The sequence below is a fragment of the Chelonoidis abingdonii genome, chromosome 10 (genome assembly GCF_003597395.2).
Source record: "Chelonoidis abingdonii isolate Lonesome George chromosome 10, CheloAbing_2.0, whole genome shotgun sequence".
In the NCBI taxonomy this organism is placed as follows: domain Eukaryota; kingdom Metazoa; phylum Chordata; order Testudines; family Testudinidae; genus Chelonoidis; species Chelonoidis abingdonii.
The window spans coordinates 51,331,482-51,353,232 of record NC_133778.1 but is presented as its reverse complement, the minus strand read 5'-3'; the positions used below and the strand labels follow the sequence as shown (position 1 = coordinate 51,353,232).

The following is a 21,751-nucleotide window of genomic DNA, read 5'->3' as shown; positions in this document are numbered from 1 at the left end:
TGTTAAGTGACCACTGAAATCACTGATAATCAGGTCTAAGTGGCAGGGCCGCCGAGAGGGGGGGCAAGTGGGGCAATTTGCCCCAGGCCCCACAGGGGTCTCCTATAGTATTGCAACTTTTTTTATGGAAGGGGCCCCCGAAACTGCTTTGCCCCAGGCCCCCTGAATCCTCTGGGTGGCCCTGGGGAAAGTTGGGGGCAAAAAACCTAACTGGTTTCAAGACTGAGCTAGATAAGTTTGTGGAAGGGATGGTATGATTGCCTACAATGACTGTTGTAGCAAATATCTCCAATGATTGGAAATGGGACACTAGATAGGGAGGGCTCTGAGTTACTACAGTAAATTATTTCCCAGGTGTCTAGCTGATGGGTCTCGACAACATGCTCAGGGTCTAACTGATGGCCATATTTGGGGTCAGGAAGGAGTTTTCCCTTAGTCAGATTGGCAGGGACCCGGGGGTAGTGTGGTTGCTGGTTTGAGCCAGAGTAAATTGTGGATTCTCTGTAACTTGAAGTCTTTAAAACATGATTTGAGGTCTTCGGTAACTGAGACACAGGTTATGGGTCTAGGAGGATGGGTGAGGCTCTGTGGCCTGTGATGTGCAGGAGGTCAGACTAGATGATGACAATGGTTCTTTCTGCCCTTGGAATCTACGAAAATATCGATCATTTGCCCCATACCCCTGAAAATGGCTTCTTCTAGCTGTCGTCTTTAAAAATTACATACTTTTTCATGTTTTTAGCTTATAGCTTCATTTTGGATAGCTTAAGTATGATGGGGAAATAGTTATTTAATTACTGTAAACAAGAACAATTGGAATATTAATTTTAAATGTCAGATGTTCATAAAGGAGTGCTGTGAAGCAAGTTCAAAAACTTCTCCAGTATTATGGAACACTGGCATATTAGTTCAAATATGTTCCATGACTTGAGCTTCTCTTAAATATGTATTAAGGAAGCATTTCAGTTTACAAGCCAGGGCCATTCCCACTGTGCTGTATTGAGTGGAAAAAAAACCATTAGGTTTATGATCCAGACTGAACCTTTCATAGTCAAGTCTTTCAAATGAAATGTGTGTGTAGTTGTGAGAGAGATGCATGGAGTCTAGTCTTCTCTCTGGCCATTTGAGTATTATAACATCTGTTAGTACAACTGTGACTCAAGTGACTCACATGTTCTCATCAACAAAATTGGTCTTTGCATATTAATGCAGAGTCCACAATCGTGTCCATTTCTTTCAGTAATTAGATATGACTATTACTTATCATTGACAATTGTTGCCTAAAAACACCACCTGTTTTCAAAATTCAGTAATCAAGAACTGTCCTTCCATTGCAGTTTGAAATCAGTAGAATTAGAGCCTACTAGTAGAGCCCTGCATGGACACTCAATTTATATCCACAGATATAAAGCAGATATCTGAGGAGCTGCAGGACTCTACCAGGAACCGCAGCCGTGAAAGCAACAGCATATAGGGCCGCCACTCACAGGAGCCAGCACCCCATGTGAGCAGCTCCTCTGGCATGGCTGTACCACCTCCTACCCAGCCCTACCCACTGGAATGGGCAACAGGCTCACCAGCAGCTGTGCCTATTTGCACTAGTGTGTTCAAGCAACTCACATGTTCCTGGACAGGAGTCGGAATCTGCTGCGTGGATGGGACTCCTGTCCGGGAGCATGTGAGCCGCTTGCACACACTAGCACAACCAGGGACAGCTGCCGATGAGCCTGATGCCCACCCCAGTCAGCAGGGCTGGGAGTAGTACAGCCATGCAACAGTAGCTGCCCACGCATGGCCCTGGCTCCTCTGAGCGGTGGTCCAACGAGCTGCTGCTTTTGCTGCTGTGGTTCCCGGTAGAGTCCTGTAGCTCCTCAGATATTGACTTTATATCTACAGATATACATTTTGTATCTGCACAGGGATCTACCTATTAGGATTAAATCAGCTAAAGCATTTGGCTGTTTTGTTTCAAATGTGGTAATGGAGTGATGCTTAAAGTTATTGTAGTGCACTCTATTACATTGGAGTGATGGGCTTCAAAGTAAGTATCTTATCACTGTTAGATTTCCCTCATTGTGTGGGTAACACCTTTAATTTATCCCTTTATCACATATGACTCCCGCAGGCCTCACCTTTGAGACAATATATCAGTCATGACCTATATTGTCAGTGTGGCAGTGTAACATCAAAAGGGTATAAAAATGCCATGACGTTTTATGATCTCAGTATCTCAGATGATAAACATTCTTTTGGAGCCCTGGCAGTTAGACTTGCTGAAAAGTGGTGCCACTCAACCCCACTCAAAATGTTCCTGATTATCCTCAGTTGTGGGGCCTGTTAATTATTAGTTTAGAGTAGTTCTTTTAATTTATATAAAGAATGAAAAGGGTTTATTTTTATTCAGCGGGGTGGACCCTTCATAGACATTCTTGCAAGGGCATTGATTAGAAAAACAGGCACACACACCAAAAAGAGAAAACAAGAATGTTGTTCCAGCCTCACAAGAGTTTGAATGTTCTGTGCTGTTGCCTTCTCATGTTTTCCTTTGCTGTCCAGACAACAATTAAACCTAAATAGGATCCAGCTCTACCAAAATATTATGAGCCTGCAAAAACTTCAAGGTGTTTCCTCTATCATTCGCCCAACACACATGTCTTGACCATCACTTTCTCTCAAATCCTACTCCATCCTGTATCCACCCTCACATGCAGATTCTCCCCCACTTTGCTTTGTATTCTCCCCAGTCAACATCATCAAATAACATTTTACAGTTTTTTTCACATTTGTATATTTTCAATATTGCCAGCTCCAATAATTAAATACGTGGATCAGGCCCCTCAAAATCATGACATGGGCTTAAAAATCATGAGGTTTTACAAATAAGAAATGTTGGGTTCTTTTTATTTGCCATCTGATATTGGAAACTGTATACTTCATTTTCAAGCTTTTCTTCACCACTGTGAGGGCTAGAAAAGTACTCTTTTTTTTCATCTGAGAACTAAGATGCTTGTGTAAAACCGTGACTCTAGGAATCCACTCTGCATTTTGACCATACCTCCTCCTTTCTGGTGTTTGTGTCAGCTCTATTCCTTTATGAGCTGTTAGGAGAGCAATGAAAAATTATTTTTGTTCTTCTCCAAGTGATTGCAGATGTGTATTTCACCTTGGTGTGCACATGCCCAGCATGCCAAAGCTGGACACCCCTGAATTGAATACACATCTGCATCCACATCTTAAAGAACAATTACTGTGCAGATATCAGAGGGGTAGCCATGTTAGTCTGTATCCACAAAAACAACAAGGAGTCTGGTGGTATCTTAAAGACAGATTTATTTTGGCGTAAACTTTTGTGGGTAAAACCCCTCACTTCTTCAGATGCATCATCATTTTACTCACAAAAGCTTATGCCTCAATAAATCTGTTAGTCTTTAAAATGCCACTGGACTCCTCATTGGTTTTGTATCGGTATGTAACATGGGGATTTTTTGCTGTTTGGTGGGGCGATTTGGGGGGAGACAGGAGGTGTTTCCAGGAAAAACGTGGGTTTTGGGAGCGAGGGCCAATAGCAACAGCTTCTTTCTTATGGTCTGCTAACTTACAGATGGATTGGGCATGGATTCTATAGATCCAGGTACCCAGTCAGTTGTTATCTGCACCCATCATGCAACATTGGTCTCTGGCCAAAAAAATTTTTATAGACAAGTTCAAAAACTGAACAGTTTTCGAAGGTGGAAGTAAAATTATAAATTGATGAATGGCCTTTGTGAGAGATGAATGATATGACTGGGCGCACAGGTATGTAATATCACTAGGGATATCAGAATAATATCTTATTTTTTGGAACTGTCTTTGGAGGAATTCTGTCACTTGCCACTTTCAAATCATTCAGCATGAGTGATTTAGATGTAAATCATTGTTATATCACTTTATATAACTCCTACCATATCATATTATTATAGTGTGTAACAGATTGTGAGGCTTCTGGGGGAACAAACCAGCACATACAATCACTAGAACCAGGACTGGGAAATGAATGCTGTGATTCCTTTCCAGATAATCTTGTTCTGTTCCATTATGTTTCATTTGGTTCAGTTCCATTCCACTGGATGTGATTAGAATCTGAGGAACAAAGAAGAATTCTACCAAAACAAGATAATGACAGTCATTGCATTCAGAATCACAGCACTTCAGCCCTACAGCAAAATAGGCATGAGTCTCTAGTAACCCAAACATTTCGATGTGGGAAAACCTTTCATCTTAAAATATCCTGGAAAACCTCTTAGAATAAACCATTAAAAAGTAACTCTGTTCAAATATATGTTCCCAGGGAGCAACTCTAGTTAGAGAGATTGAGGTAGAGGCCAAACTCTTTTGCTCCTGCCAGCTCCTGCAAATAAACTGCATCAGAAAATCAGCAACATCACAGCATTGTCTTTCAGGACTAAAAGCTGACTCCCATGCTAAAGAAAAGAACTTGGGGCATCATGTGTAAAAGCACCATCAAATGATCCCTTTCATAGCAACAAAACAAAACAAAATAAAAGTTTATGGAAAGTTTCTGAGATACAAGTTTTCAGACTTGAGTTTCTTTAATTTCTTTGCTAAGTAATTACTTGCTATTGTTTATTATTTGACACGTTTTTTGTTTTGGTATAGTAGTAATGTCTAGTAGTTTGGTTACTATTAAGCAGTAAAGATGGTTACTGGATTAGAAATTGTAAGACATTTGATACTACAAGAAGTATGTCCTCTATAGACATGTGCACGCTTTAATCTACCCATCTTCTGGAAGACAAGACAGCTTTATAATCAATATAAGCACCTGAGCATCAATAATACCAACAAATTTAAAATCCTCTTTGTAGATATTGCAGCAGGCTATTATTTAGGTAAATATTTTATCCAGGTAAAAAGATGCCTGAAAAAACAAACAAAATAACATTTGTTATGTCTGTGCTTTTGCTAAGTATTTATCAATTATAATATTTAATTTTCTTCTGCAGACTATTGCATACTATATCTCTAGCATATTTGGTAGCCACAGAAACAAACTATTCATTGGGGGTTTTAAAATTTGCCTAATTATGGGTAAGATTCTGCTGACCACAGGCAGACTACTCAGTGGATTCCTTGTCTGTAAGTTAATACTTAATGAGAGTGAGGCTGGCAGAATCTGGCCCTGTTTATATGTTCAATACATTGAAATGAATTCTTAGAAAGTAAGGGCTGGATTATGACTCAGACTTGCTCAACTGTGTAGTGAGTGAGGGAGAGTAAGATTTCCCCACCCTCATGTGCAGTCACATTAGTGCTCTCCACTTCAGAAGCTTCAGGTGAGGGTGAGCGTAGAGGGGGTGTGTTCAGGAATTTAAACTGGATCCCTTTTGGAAGGAGGAGCTCTCACTCTTCCTCCCTCTCCTCCCTACTGCAGTTCTGAGGCCAGGAGAAGTTCTGTGCCCCTGGCAATTACTGGAGGGGGGGTGCCCTTGCTTGCCCCTCCTGGTGCCCAGTCCTCTTCCCCTCATCTCCCCACTCACATACACGGAGCATGTAGATGAGGAATAGAAGGAGTCTTGGAGTCATGCTTTGGCATACGGTTACCACCTCACGGGTACAAAAAACCAGGACATTCTAGGTGATTCTTAGTCAATAAAACTGGACGGCCGGCTTTGTGTTCTGAGCACCCTTCTAGATTTCCTGGGAGACCTACCTCAAAAAAAGGGACAATCCCGGGAAAAGCTGGACAAGTGACAACCCTACATTGGCATGCAATGCACTGACAAGTAAGTTACATTGCAAAAAAAGAGCTACAGCAAATGGCTTCCTATGGCAACCTAGACAGGGAAGGAATTGTGACTGAGTGTGAATCACTCCATGGGCTCCTCTTGGAACAGCACAGCTAGGCACCATCCATTACATATGGCTAACGGCTCCATTTAAGCCTACATTTTTTATATTATGAAATAAATTCAGATGTTAGTAAACTGTTACTGGCTGGTAATTTGAAACAATCATTGGTATGCAGTTTCCTTTCTCAGACTGCATGTTTTTGAATGGCACCTTCCCTAATTGTTAATTCAAACTTCAATAATTCTTTCAAAAGGACATAATTAAACAGTGTATTGCAATTTAAACATAAAAAAGGAAACAAAAACTGCACATAGAAATTGACTTCAAAATATAATGGTTTCCTTTTCATAAAACACAAATACAAAACCAATTTGAAGCGAGAAGAAAATTTCCAAGTTCAAACAGCTTTTTGGGTTTTAAGATGAAAGTGACTAAGATGTTTTGCTTTGGCATTCAGTACCCCCAAACTGTGGAAGTGTTTGGATCCAGATCTACACTTTTCAGTGCTAGTTACTCTTTTTAACTCTTTTTTTAAGTGTTGAGTTTTATTGTCAATCTTCAATATTTTATAATTATAGTTAATGCTACCCAGCTACCTTGAGCTAAAGGTTTTGTTTCTTGGAAAATTAATAACATCAGCTGAGTTGTTAATGATTTTTAGGGTAATGAACATAATAAAAACCCTTGTGTGTTCTGTGTGAGTAAAAGCGGGCTTCTGAGGTCAGAATATACCAGCATTACCCTCGGTAAGTAGTACCTTTAAGTAGTCCCAGTGATTTTTCAGATAAATCCAAAACAGGCAACTATGCTGTTTGATTTCAGTTATTGCATTTATGGCCAACACAAAGTAATCAGTTTCTCTCCCTGTATTTATATATATAATTGCTTGGTTTCAAATGTATATGTATTGGCTATCAAACATATATATTAGGATAGCTTATTTTGATGAATGATTCTTAAAGGCAGGTCTGTAACATTTTAAATGCATTTTATCCAGTCCTGTCAAACAAAATCTGTCCATATTTTGATATATGCCAGTCTGGGGGGGAAGGGAAAAGCCCAAGCTCTGTGTCTTACTTTCCTATTGTCCCAGGGGGGGAAGAGAATGAAATGTATGATCTGGAATACTGAAGAATATTCTCAATATGAATAGAACCATTGGATAAGTAAGGAATATTTCACCTATAATTGGAATAATTTTGATGAGAACTTACAGGCCATGTTTTGCCATAAGTGTGCTATGTTTATATCAGTTCTTATTAATATTTATAGCACCAATATCTTTTTCATTCTAACCCTTATTTTAATTGCTTATAAATTTCTCCAAAAAGTACCTTTTGTGCTGAAATTTCTCATGTGGGCATTAGTTCAGAAGTGATTTGCGGGTGGTTGTGCTGATATAGAAATTTCTGAAGAGGGGTTGGGGAAGTTTGTTTTTTACCCATTTAGAAGTATTTTTCATATGCTTTGTTGTGCATAGATAATGCAAATAGCATTTTTTCCAAAAACTCCAAATTTTTTTAGCTCATTATGAAGACTTTTGTTTTACCTCCCTTGAAGAAATTCTGTTAATGAGAAAGCAGTGAGCATTAGACAGCCTTGTAGTGAGTAGCTGAGTGCATTGCTTTTCTTAGTTTTGAAAATGTAACAAAGCACATTGTGAACAATGTTCAAATATTTGTTAACAGGGGTTTGTCATATTTCTTGTATCTATGTATTTCTAGTTGACGTTAAACAAGATCTGAAGTGATTTCGATCCCTGGTAATCTGTAGGGCTTGTAAACCCTTCTTTTTCAGCCAATTATATATATTCTCTAAGTAGTTTGCACCTTTGTTGGTCGTACTGCTCGCAACCATTTCCCTACAACAATAGCTCAGCTTTCCAACTTGCCATCTGTGTTTGTATTCTATTCAATTTTAAAACCAATGAAATACCAAACTCAGATAATGATGCCACAAATATACATTATGGGAGAAATATATTGGAATCATAGGAAGTTATAATTGAAAGTGCAGTGCTGGATGTTTAGAACAATGTGGTGCTGCTGTGTTGAGTATGTTAGGTCTGGTTTTTAGAACTTAAGCAGAGTTGGGTATGGTCTCTACTAGCATGGAAGAATTTAAAGGGAAAAACATACTCCTGTCCTGTCTGTTATTTTCTTCCCCTCATCTCTGACAAAGCAAATTATTTGTATTTCCAAATACAAGCTATTTGCATCTTGGTTCTTAGTTTAATCCTTTATCTTTCAAACTTCATTTTAGCTGTTAATATAGTGCAAGTACTAATGTTAATCCAAAATGAAGTTTTACAACAAATGCTAAGCTGGCATCCAGTGTTGTTTTGGTCTTTCATAGAGTAATGCGATGTTCTCCTTTCTCTTCCTTCCCACCCTACTATCTGCTCTAAACAAAAACAGACAGGGCAGAGTGTCCCAGGAAGCAAAGGAGCAAGATACAAGATAACTGAACTATGTTAATGAATGGGGCAATACACAAACCTGGCTCCTTCAGTTTCCAGCTCCACTAGAACAGTGGCAAATTCAATGTTTATCAAATAGAAAAGATGAGGGGTAGTGTGGTATTTTCAAGGCTCTGGGACTGATTGCCAAAGAAATAAAGGCATACTAATATGTTGTGATGGCATTTTAAAAGTGAAGTGGGTTCACAGGCCCAGATCCTCAATGATATTTAAGTGTCTAACTCTCAATAATTTTCATGAAAGTTAGGGACCTAATTATCTTTGAGGATCTGGGCCATAGCTGCAAAAGAACAGCGCATCCTGTGAGACAATTCCCCCATAACACTTGAACTGAATGTTTTAAAAGCTTCCTTTTCACTTGAAAAGGCATATTTGAACATTGGCCTGTGCTTGTATGTGTTTTCAAATGAAAATAAGACTATTAGCACTCCAAAGGTGGCTTAGGGTATTTGTGTGTCAAAGGGTAACTCCCAAATAGTGGCTAGTATTTTGTAACACCTGCAAGATCCTGGAAGCTCTTAATCCACTTAAGTCCCGGAGGCATAATTAATTCCTTGTCACTGAACCATGATTCAGTATCTCCCATTGTAATGGGTCATGAAACAATCCAGTTGATATAATTTGATTGCTAAACCAAAACTCAGAAAGTTGTAAATTGAAGTTCTCTGTGGCAGGACGACCCCTCAAGGTCTCACGGCAGATTCTGAAAATAAAGTCTGGGGGATGCTGCATACACTAAGATGCATTTCTACACAGGTGATGTTAAACCAAAGTCCTTTCTACCTGACTTTGGGTGAAGGGTCAACAGTTTATGGTACTTTTCCAAATGATTAAGGGGTAATCTAGTGTCTTGGCCTGCAAAAGGAAAAAACAAAAACAACCCCCGCCCCACACACACACACTTCCTAATTAATCACATTATGGTATCTGGTTTCATATGGTCTATTGCTGAAGGTATAAATAAGGAGCAAATAATAGAAGGTGTTTTGCTTCTGTCCTTGCCACAGACTCCCTGAGCAAACCTCCAAAATGAACCTGCAAGGCTTGGTCTACTGTCTTCCCAAAGTAAAGACAATTTGCAGTTCTCAATTCATGTGACATGCATAAACCGAAGCCTGCAGAGTTTACATAGTCCTAGTTGAAAGAACAAATTCTCAGCCAAAATGCAGAACATGTTTAACATGTTTATATTGTAAAGGGGGTGGGCAAATTCTGCCTTTGATTATGCATATGTGTGAGCCATGATCTTCTGCAGGGCATAACTATTCTTCAGTAAATATGGTATTCATCAGTGGTTTGAGGTTGGCCAGTGCACAACATACTAAGAACACTGTCTATTACATGTGTCTGAGAATATGAAATTTGAAAAAGAAAAAAGGTCACTGATCCGTATCATGCCTGGTCCTTCTTAGCTTTCCTCATTTCCCTTTGCCTATTTCTGAACCTGCTTCTCGCTTCTCTTTACTTAAAAACTTAGTTAGTTGTCTCTTCATTCAGCTGCTTCAGTGTCCCCTTTGGCTGTTTGTTTAATACTGTGAGATTTACTACCATCTGCATAAAATAAATTTGCCTAAATTTCAATTTCCCAAGTTTGAGCCCTGTTCTCTTGGGCACTTGGTGTAGTGTGCTTAAGTGCGAAAACTTAGTTAGATGAAATTGCCTGTCCTAGTTTTAAAATCTTCAATTGAGTCACAGTAAAGCCTCATGGTTTCCTAATATAATCTGGCCAGCTTTTTCAATCTTTCTCATAATTCATTGAAAATTGGTTTCATTCTGATGTATGATGCTAGATATATCAAGGGCAATTACATCATTTAGAAAGTACACTTGCCTTCTCAATAGACACAGCATTGTACTAGGTGAGTTATCCGGGGTTTTTATACCAATCCCAAGTTTTTGATTTGGATTATATTCCTCTAGCGATGCATGACAGCATCTTGTTTAACTTTTATCCTACTTTAACACATTGGGTTTAATCCCGTAGGAATTGTCCTATAGTAACTATGAAAACATCTTTTGTAGCTATGTATTATACCTCCTTGTTTCATCAAAATTTAACATTTTTGAATACACGTTAATCATTTGTATTGATTTCTGTTAAGTTATATTTGCCCTTTTTGAGTGAAACATTTAACGCTATACTATTTTGACTGCATGATTAAATGTTATCCAATATAATTACTAAAATATTATTTTTCTGTATAGACACTGATGTGACCAAATCATTCTACAGTAACTCCTCACTTAACATCGTCCTTAACATTGTTACATTATTACATTGCTGATCAATTAGGGAACATGCTCATTTAAAGGTTCAGCCAATCGCGGCTCCCACTGGCTGCAATTCGCTGTCCCAGACCAATGGGGGCTGCGGGAAGTGGCGCGGGCCGAGGGATGTGCTGGCCGCCCTTCCTGCAGCCTCCATTGGCCTGGAGTGGCGAACCGCAGCCAGTGGGAACCGTGATCGGCCGAACCTCCGGAAGCAGCAGGTAAACAAACCAGCCCGGACTGCCAGGGGCTTTCACTGAACAAGCTGTGGCCCAGCTTTGAGAAGCACTGCTCTACACCATACATGATAATCCTTGGTACAGGAAATTGGGAAGTTGAGTGTTTTGGCTAAGAACACCCTGATTCTTCAAATGATAGGGTCCATATCCAAACCCCGTTGTTAAAAAAAAAAAAAAAAATCCTGTGAAATGCTTTCTGAAATATCCATATATAGGATGATGTATTGTTACTTTATCCTTTTGTAGTATTCTCAGTGTAAAGACTTTAAAGACTTACACACTTGTTTAACTGTACCCACTGAATTGTCTCTTTGATTCAAAATGTGTAAAGTTAAGCACATGTGAAAGTCTTTGCTGGATAAGGGATTTATAGTCATTTCTGTTATAAAACATTCATTTAAAGTCATACTGTGAAGCTTATGTAAACTTATGTGAAACACAGTACAACATTTTTCAGTCCTTCTCAATGTAGAAGAAGGAACTGCTGTCAGGTCACTAACGTAAATCAAAATGAGGGATGTTACAAGTCAGTAATCATTTAAATAAATATGTGTCTTTAATCCCCTATAACTTTAATCATTTCATGTTTTCAGGTATTTTCTTTTACTGCTGATAAAGAGATCCGCACAGATGATTTATGCTTGGATGTTTCTAGACTCAATGGTCCTCTGATCATGTTGAAGTGCCATCATATGAGAGGAAATCAGCTCTGGGAGTATGATGCTGAGGTATATAATTATTTAATAATTAGAGCAGAAAAATACAGGTCCAGTGGTTCATATCCACTATTACTCATTTTAATTTCAGTTGGATTGTTTGACACAGGGATGCAATAAGTATATTTTTGTCAGTTGTTTGTGAAAGAAGATAATTTGTGAGTGTGATAGCTGACGGTGGAGCTACTTTATCAGACTTATATCATGATGTGATGGTGTCCTTCCAGGTCAGGGATGCAAAGTGCTAAAGGAATACAGCTGCTTGAAAAGTTTTCAATTTTCAATTTTTCATCCCAAACCACAAAAAAAAAAAGATGAAAATTGACTTTAATTTTTCTATGGTTATAGAGCATGATGCAATTTTTTATTTTCAAAAAAATTCATTGAAATGTTAAATATTTAAAAACACAGTAAAATTTTGAAATTTTTACAGGTTTTTCTACCAGCTCTTAAATGGAGAATGCTTGGATATGTATTTTAATGACAGAAACACTGTGATATGCAGGTTTCTTTACACGACTCTGATCTTGAAAAAAAATGACACACCTTTAACTTTACACACTCTGAGTAGTCCCATTGTAGGCAACAGATTGAGAGATTCTGGGCATCTTAAATTCATATTGAAGTCAGCTGGAGATGAAACGGTGCTGAGCGTCTCACAGGATCAGTCTCATCATGTGGATGAAACACGTGAAGGGCTCAGTTCTGCGAAGTCCTGAGCACCTTCAAAGCAGTGGGAGCTGAGGAAGCTCTGTATCAGGGATAGGCAACCTATGGCATGCGTGCGGAAGGCAGCACGCAAGCTGATTTTCAGTGGCACTCACACTGCCCAGATCCTGGCCACCAGTCCGGGGGGCTCTGCATTTTAATTTAATTTTAAATGAAGTTTCTTAAATATTTTAAAAACCTTATTTACTTTACATACAACAATAGGTTACTTATATATTGTAGACTTATAGAAAGAGACCTTCTAAAAATGTTAAAATGTATTACTGGCACGTGAAACCTTAAATTAGAGTGAATAAATGAAGACAGGGCACAGCACTTCTGAAAGGTTGCCGACCCCTGCTCTATATCTTGCACAATCAGGTCCTTAGTGTTAATTTTTTCCAGCATAGTCTACTGTTTGGCATACCTTTTGTAAACGTCAGCTGCTTGCGGTAAGAGTTAATCTAACACTCATCTGTGTAATTTAAGGGACTTTAAATTGTAAATGGTCATTTATATTTGGATCAGTTGCTCTGTTAGGCAATAGATGTACACACTGCTTCAAGCAATTTATAGTTTCCAATGTCATCTCATTCCCAAAACTGTTAAGCTATGAGTTTTTGTTCCATTTTTCAAGAATGCTTTAACTCTCATGTAGCAGAAGATATGCAATACAATAGTCTTATAGCTAGATTCTGCTATGGTTACACCAGTATATAGAGAAATGCATCAATAAAATAACTGAGATTAGAAAATGTCGTAGATTTTACTAAAAATCTAAAGTCTCATCTCTGAAATTCTTATAAATTATATACAAGACATAGCGCATACACTTGTAAAACTGAAGTGAAAATGGGTAAAGTTTATTGCTTTGAAATGAATGCAAAAATTTGGAACTATTCTACATATAAACTTATTAAATCTTTCACAGCAAGCTAGAAGTGCCTGTGTTTAATGCTATTTCCTTGCTAAAACTCTAACCGTACCCAGAAGAACTCTTCTGAAATCATATTGCTCCCCTTCATCTGCGATGCTCTACTTGCAATATTTAACACCTTCCCAGAGTGTGGGACATGTCCGCTTTGGGGGAGTGTGAAGCACTAGCTGTGGGGAAGCAAAATTAAAATGACTAGGTCTTTAAAACGTTGTGAGGATGTAGTGGAGCGAGACTCACTTGGTTTCATTTTCCTGAAGGGGGAGCTCAGCTCTCAGAAGTTTGGCGACTCAGGGCCAGATTGTGATGCTGTTTTTATTTCAATACAAAATAGAGTAAGTTGGGTTGGGTCTCAGTGTTAATATATTACTGAATATTTCCTGGTTTTTAACAAAACAGCAAATAGAGCTGGTTAATAGAAAGAAATTTATTGAAATTTGTTTCAAAATTTTGTTTTGTTTTGAAATTTGAAATTGGCATGAACTAGGTGGTCAAGCCTAGTGGTTCAGAGTCAGGGACCAAGAGTCAGAACCAAGCGTAGGAGTCCCATCCAAGGGAGTAGAGGTGGAACAGGCCAGGAAGAAGGCAGGAGCAGGCCTGCAAGAAGGTGGGAAGCAAGGCAGTCACAGGAGTAATCACTGTTGCAGAAATAACTGTTGAGCAGCCACTGGCCTAGTGCTGCTGCTGGTCTTAAGAGCAGTCCTGGTGATGCCCCTCCAGCCAATCGGAGAGTCTGGCTGATCAGGATGTTCAGCGGCACATGCCAGTCTCAGCAGCAGGCCCTGATTCATGGCTGAAATATTATCTAATTTGGAAAGTGTTGATCAACTTTATAATTAGTCAAAAAATGAAGGGGCTCATGAAAACTTAATTAACATTTCTCCCTTTCTTTTTCAATTTTGAAATGTTGCAATTGGACAAATTGTGACCAACTCGAATAGCGAATAAAGGCTCCGGTCCTGCAGCTGTTCCCATGTGCAGAACACTGAGTCTCTCTGGAGCCCCATTGAAGTAAATGAGGCTTCACACTACAGTTACCATCTTTCAAAGGCAAAATAACTGGCACCCTCCCTCCACAAGGCAAGCCCACTACAACCTTAACCACAGGGCAGCTTTGCAACCCCTAGCCCTCCCCTCCCACCCCTTGAGCAGACACTTATAGTATCTATACAGAAACACGCATAGATAAAATTGATAACATCATTTTCTTACCTTGGTCGTGTTTCTCCAGGATGCTCTGTTTATATCTGTCACAGAAAATATTTTTTTCCCAAACTGCATTGATTCTGTGTTTTAATTATATACTTGAATGTGAATGTTTTGGAACTTTATACATAAAGAAAACCCAATGAGTCTATTTCTTGAATTTGTATTTGCTGTTTGCTTTTGCTATTTCCAGCAATTTATTTTTAATGACAACATGTTAGCATCTTTAGGTGGACACAGAAACTTTTAACAATTTACCCATGTTAAAAAAAAGGCAGATTACATTATTTTTCAGGCAAATCCATAAAAAAACAGCCAGGTGGTAAGCCTACTTCACACAGATCTAGACGTCTGCCTGTGCAGAGAATCTTGGAGGATCAGTGCACAAATTTACTAAAGATCTTTCCAGGGGAAGGTTCTTAAAAATGTAATAGCAAATTTCAGTTTTGCAGAGTGAAATTCATCAGAAAGTGTGAACTTAGTTTTCTTCTACAAAAAAAATTTCTAATCCATGACCATAGAAGGCAGCATGCAAAGAATATATAGGCCGTCCAATGCATACAATTAAAGCAGTAACAAGAAAAATTACTATAGACCTGATCTTGGCTGAGGTCTAACTTATGTAGGCTTTTGATGTCATAAATATACTCTATAGTATAACAGCAGAACGTAAACCCCCTGTCCCCTTATTAGGAGGGAATCATTTTGTTCATATAAGCAAGATTTAAAGATCTCTAAATCAGATCACTATTTAGCTACATTTGTTCACACACAGAGGTGATATGGATAATATCTGAGACCCAAGATGTGATGGCACAAAGTAACTCCACCTTAGTTAATTGATATATCCAAATGAATGATGATTTCCTTTACAGCTATTTATAAATTGGGTAACAGACTCAAGAGAGCAGCTTGGTGCTAGCCTGTGGCCTCAGTATTTACGTGATTTATGGTGATTCTTGTCCTAAATGTCCTAGGAGGACAGGCATAAAAGCACTGTAGAGAAAGTATGCTCAGCTTCATATTGTTCTACAATGATTCCCTCCAGATGATGCTTTTATTATCTTTGCTAGGTTTTGGTTAGAGCAAACCAAGACTGCTGTCTTCTACTTGGTATCAGGGTGCCTTTTTACTATATTCAGTGCCTCTGCAGGATAGGAGGAGTGAGTAGGGATATAACTAGATGTTCACTCCTTCACTGACAAAAGAGAATTATTATCAGGGGGAAAAAACAGAATAAGATGCTAGACAAGCATTCATGGTTAGGCCCACCAATTAAAGGTTTGTGCTGTGCTGATGCTCTTTCATCATTGATGTTGATTTTATCAGGTCTGGCCAATGTTGTCGTCCTTATAGCAAGCAGTTTGGATCAGTATTATTCAAATCACATTAGTATTAACCCGGGTCCACTGATGTGCATTGTTCTTTAAGTACAGTGACATTAATCACTTTACTTTAAATGTCAGTTTTTCAGGCTTTTGGATTGAGGTATTACAGGCTCATCTGAGACACAACTCAGATGGAAAAACAGACTTTCTGTCATTAACTTTGATTGTGTTATTTTTATAAAGGAGCTCTCTGTCCATTAATGAATCTGAAGCTAGGAAGAGCAAAACCTCGGGGGAATTTTCTGATATAACTTCCTGATGCTCACAGTGACCTATTTTATCATTTTATGTGTTTTCTTTTTCCTGTGCATAAGCAGTCAGACCTAGTTAATCCAAGCCAACTGGTGTATTGAAAAAATGTGTTTGCAATCTGTGCATATATTTTAACTCCAACCAGGCTGGATCTTTAGTGAATTCTTGAAGGCAATTTAAATTATCCAAGGCCAGAAGCTAACAAATGTGTATTAATTGGATCCAAACTTCAGGTCCTTTATATGGGCGTGCAAGGTCCAAAACCTGCTCACTGCTGGGTGTGTGCTGCATGTAACGGAGTCTGAAGCAGCAAAGAATGCGTGTCAGGGGACTCTGGAGTCTTGTGCATGCTATGCAATAAACAGAAGCACCCTAGAAAGGAGAATGAGGGTGAAGCCAGTAGGCCAGCATGCATCTCAGATCCAGATAAGTACCAATTTGATGTAAAAGAATAAGAGTGGACCATATCCTCTATTTAGTAGCCAGGCACTTGTGTATTTCCTGGAACTTGCTTTTAGTATGTTCTCATTCTCAGAATTTCTCATTAATATCCGAACAACATCGACTGAGAGCATATTACCCAGATTATAAAACCTTGACCCTATTGAATTCAATGGCAAAACTCCCACTGATTTCGGTGAGGTGCCTATAGTGCTTAGCATTAATATTGATAATCCAGTGTGCCATGGAAATTTCTAAATCTATCCTCCGTCACCTAACTTCACCTCTTTTGTAAACAGATTTTATTTCACGGCAAATATTTTATTCCCCAAATCAATCTCAGAGAGGTATTTTTTGCTAATAAATATGGAAACTCCGCTCTCAAATACTTTGGCCTAAAATAAGCTTCCACAAAGACAATGGCTCTAATCCTGATCACCCTACTGGTATATGAATAGCCAGCAGTAGCTGATTGAACAGGTTACTGAGTGATGCATTTCTGCAGATCTGAGATCAGAATCTGGTTCTTAATCTGATTAGCTACAGTCAAGGGAGCATTGCCTGTGACTTTCTTCTCAGCTTTAATAAATGCCAAATTGGATTTTTTTTTTTTTGGAGTAAGGCTGGAAAAATATTGGATTTATAACACCCTATACAATTTTTTGGAAAACTGTTTTGATTCTATTAATGATTATATATATATATATATATATAAATTCTCTAGCTCATTCTCTATCTATATCTTTCATGCTACAGAAAATACCATCACTTGCTTTTAAAAATGCTATCTTTTTCTATTTAATGGGATTTAACATAAAAGGTCCATAATGGAAGAATTTATAAACTACTTATAAAAACAAAATCAACCATTAGGTGGCGCTAATAAAAAAGAAATATTCACCATGCTTCATGATCAGTTTTATATGAGAACGCTGTGAAAACTGCTTTGCTTTGCCATCTGTTTTTACATTTAAAACACAATGAGCTACATTAAATAGAGAAATAGATTTTTTTACATAATTTGTTTAATGGACTCTAATTTATAGAAAACATTGCAATATCTGTCAGGTTATGTGATTCTTTGCAATTCTGGACATAGTTCTCCTCTCAATCTCGTCTATGCCTTATGGTAGTGGGTTTTGGTACATTTTAAATTGAATAGTCTCTCCCCAGCCTAGATATCTGTGGGGAGGATTGGGCCCCCTAGTACTACATGTTGTCTTCCATGTGTTTAGTAAAGAAATATTATTAAGCAATAGTGAATGATTTTGTGCTACAAGCTGGAAAAAGGTAACTATGATGGGCATTATGTCCTGAGCCAAAGGTCAATTTTTTCATGAGCATTGGGAGTTAGATTTATATCATCATAGTGGGTACTCTGATGCTTTGAGAAACTTCCTTACTACGCATTTTCCAAATCCCAATATTAGAATATTGGATAAAAACTGTAGGCAAAAACCTACATGTATGACTGTATGCAGTATCTATTATTTGTTTGTGTGTAATGCTGCAAGAAAAGGGTATGGCCCTTTAGGCTTAACATATAAATCGTTGAGGATAAAATTATTATCTAAACATAGCTTGGTGGAGAACATATGTCTCTCTATCTCCTGTAGAACATCAATACAAATACTTCAGGGAAGTATTACATATTACGCCCCAATTCTTGGATGAACGTGTACTATGTGTGATTGGGATCTGAAAGGCTCCTAGCTCAAGAGTTTGACTGCTTGCTAAAGAAGCATAACAGTCAGCTACTACTTTGCTCATCTGCACCATTTTATCCGCAGATGGCTGAGAAACTGTCTTAGTCTGCATTTGTAGGAATATTAAAGAAGGTTTATATTAAACATGGTTTATGTGAGAAATGATTTATTGTTAAAAATGATTTATTGTTAATTGATACTTTATAACTAAAGGTTTATATTAGAAATAAATGTGATTCCTGAGATTTAGCCTCTAACCTGCAAGCCACCAGCTGTGTCTCTGTGAAGCCTGCTCAAAGAAATACTTTGTATAAAACTTTTTAAACGTTAATTGACTCTAAGTGCCCGTTCTCTAAGTGACACTTTGTAGTCGCTACTTTACTTTGTAACGGCTACTTTACTTTGTAACAGCTGCTGTGAACCAAAACAGTAGCTGTTATAGTATATAGATAGAAAACCCCACCCTCTGTAAGTTTTCATCTCACTTTATTTTTGAATGATAAAAGAAAAGGAGTCTCACATAAATTGGTAACACCCCGAAGTTAAAGAGACATTGAAATAGATGGGATTAAGATAGAAAATGTATGTGAATGAGTGCCTACTTTAAACGATGAATGAATGGTTGGGGAGTTACCAGCCTGAAAAATTCAGTGTCGGCCGAAGAAGGTGTCAAGTGGAATCAACCAGATGACCCCCAGAGGGCGAACTGGAATCCACCCCAAGCACCTAACAAACATTGACAGAATGGAGCCAGACGCTGCTGATGTGATCTGCAACCGCGATGAAACAACTCCATGAACCTCAGGGAAATCCAATAAACTTATGGACTTGAACTGAGGATTGATCTGATGGTTCTGCTGCCAGCGCCAGGAGCATCAGGTGCCCCCTGACCGACTTGCTCACCTTGTGTAAGGGTACTGGCCCATGTTTCCTGTCACAAGACTTGTTCTGGTAACTAAATAAATCTCATACAGAACTTGTATGACTGATTGGTGAATGATGTATATACCTATAAGACCCGTGCAAGGGAAGCAACCGTCCAACTTACCCGGGGGGCCAATAACTTGCTCCCACACATGGAGTCCTCATCAGAATCATAGTCCGCAAGCTAAGCGCCATTATGGGCAGTCACTGAGCACAGCTCAGAAGGGCATTGGGAACAACCCAGAGGCGCAAAACCAGTTCTATAGATAGAGCAGTCGCCCAAGAATCAAGGTCGAGAACAGCCATCTGAGCACAGCCTGGCATGACTCCAGGATAGCCTACGACTCAACGCTGCAACACGATGGGATCTGTGAATGTCTGGCGCTGATACAAAGGTCAACAGAACACTAAGGACCTTCCTATCCAAAACTCAGAGGGACTATGGAGACACTACGAGAAGTCAACTCAAGGCAGCTGCAACAAGGTGGCCATCAAGTGCGCACTTACCAAGGTGATGCACTGTCCCCGCTCGCTGTTCTGCATAGGCTTTAACCCCCTCAGTCAGAAATCACAAGGACTGGATACGCGGTTACAGTTCAGGAGTGGAACTCCATCAGCCACCTCCTTACATGGATGACTCAAGCTGTATCTAAGAATGAGAGAGACATCGACTCACTAATCACACTCGAACGTGGTCTACAGTGAGGATATCGGATGTCTTCAGCATAGCAAGGGCCGGTGGTAGTGAAGAGAGAGGTAGTCAAGACTGCTGGGGTGGAACTACCAAGCGGGCTCACATAGCAGAACATACAGACCAGCTACAGTACCTTGATGTCCCACAGTCTACATGGAACCACGAGAGGAGGCAGGAGACAGCAACATACCAAGTATCCACAAAGGATGAGGACAGGTCTGAGAGCCGGCTCAGTGGGAAGAACAGATCTCAGCCATCACGAATACGCCCTGCGCGGTCATCAAGATATCCCTGCCGGTATAGGAGCTGTGGCCAAAGGAGGACATGGAGCTGCCGACGTGCAACACCGGAACTCCTCACAATGCCACGGAGGTTCCCCCAAGGCCAACACCCAAGACTGTAACACGAAAGAAGAGCGCGGGCTTTGGTGAGCGTTCAAAGCCACTGTCTCGGATGAAACCGGACCATCCAGGAACATCAGTAAGATGGCCCAAAGATGAGCTCTGAGAGATATCTGAGGCAGCAATCAGACATGTGGGAGGAAGACAAGCAGAAGAGTGCCAGCAAGGACAAGCACTGCATGGGATGTCCATCACAGAAGCTGGAGGTGGCTGAACCTTGGGAAATCCTACCAGTGGCTGAATAGGGCTGGACTAAAAGACAGCACTGGGGCACTGACAGAGCAGCCACAGACAGGCACTGAGCCCAGATCCACGAGCAGGGGTCTAACCACACTAGAGAGGACCAAAGGGCAAAGTGCAGAGAGGCTTCAGAGACGTCCAACACAGTGGCAGGATGTTTAAAAGATCAGGCAGGAACAGCCATACACTGAACGCACAACCAAGTGGCTGGGCATTGTGTACAGGACCATCGCACAGCGTATGGGCTAGACCCTCGAAGACCAATTGGAGATTCCACAGAAGTTGTGGAGAACAGCAGGGCTAGATTCTGTGGCTGCTCCAGACCAACGACAGGCAGTCCTGGCCAGTCAACCAGAAACTGTAATAGACAAGGACAAAACCGCAGTGGTGAGTAGATATAGCAGTGCCAAGTGAGAGCAAATCAGGAAGAAGCCCTCTTTCGGCCTGGTACTTTCTCAGTTCTCTCATATATCCTTCTTCCTGATGTTGCTGTCATTGCACTGCGAATTCTATCACACGGCTGTCTCTGCTCCTTGTCTATTACCACGATGTTGTGTGTGATTGATCGTTGTAAGCCAGCTCTACCAGGATTACAGAGGCTGTAGCGTATTGCCCAGCTTCATGTGTTTGATTATGGCTGGTGTAGGATTGTATGAGGGCTCTAGTGTCATTTCTAATATACTATCTGATGGTAGCTCTCTCCATGAGCTTGTATCGTCTCGAGGATTGATGTAGTAGGTTTCTCCATGATTCTTATGCCCTATCAGCTGCTGGCTCTGCAATGGAGGGTGGCAGTGAGTTTCAGCTTCAGGTGTGGCTGCAGATCCACTTTTCTTCGGTCTATTCTCTGAGTTCTGATTGGATTGTTTTCAATGTGGAGTTGGTCTGCTCAAGCTGTGAAGAGCAGCTTCCTCTTGTACTATGTTGAAGACGTTGGGTCACTAGCTGTATTCTCAGTAAGTTGCGGACCATGTAGGCTCTTTGTCGCGATCCACAGTCCCTCATTACGTTTATCTTATCCGCCTTCATTAGGTCTACTGTGTCGTAGCAGTTTCCATTCAATTCAGGTTCTCTTGTCTGTCCATGAATGAGTTTGTTCCAGTAGCACTTATCGTCAGATTTGTCCTGGGCTTTCTCAACATCGGTGGCGACCTTGTTAATTCGGGCGACGTCGCGAGCGGCATGAACCTCCAAGTTCGTGGCATTGTTATGGAGGTAGGCAGGTGAAGCGTTAGGGGGTCTTTTGCCCAAGGACCCCTACTGGAAAGTTGGGTACCAACCGGGATTTGAACCCCGGTCTCTCGT

General features: G+C 39.9%; 1 protein-coding gene across 2 annotated transcripts in view; it reads left to right on the top strand.

Moving 5' to 3' along the window:
- GALNT13 (polypeptide N-acetylgalactosaminyltransferase 13) overlaps positions 1–21,751 on the top strand; it is a 379,070-nt gene that overhangs the window by 337,051 nt on the left and 20,268 nt on the right. For both annotated transcript variants that reach the window (XM_075070223.1, XM_075070224.1), the window contains one exon: positions 11,430–11,564. In XM_075070223.1, coding sequence (XP_074926324.1) covers positions 11,430–11,564 — 135 coding nt within the window. The remainder of the gene's footprint in view (positions 1–11,429; positions 11,565–21,751) is intronic.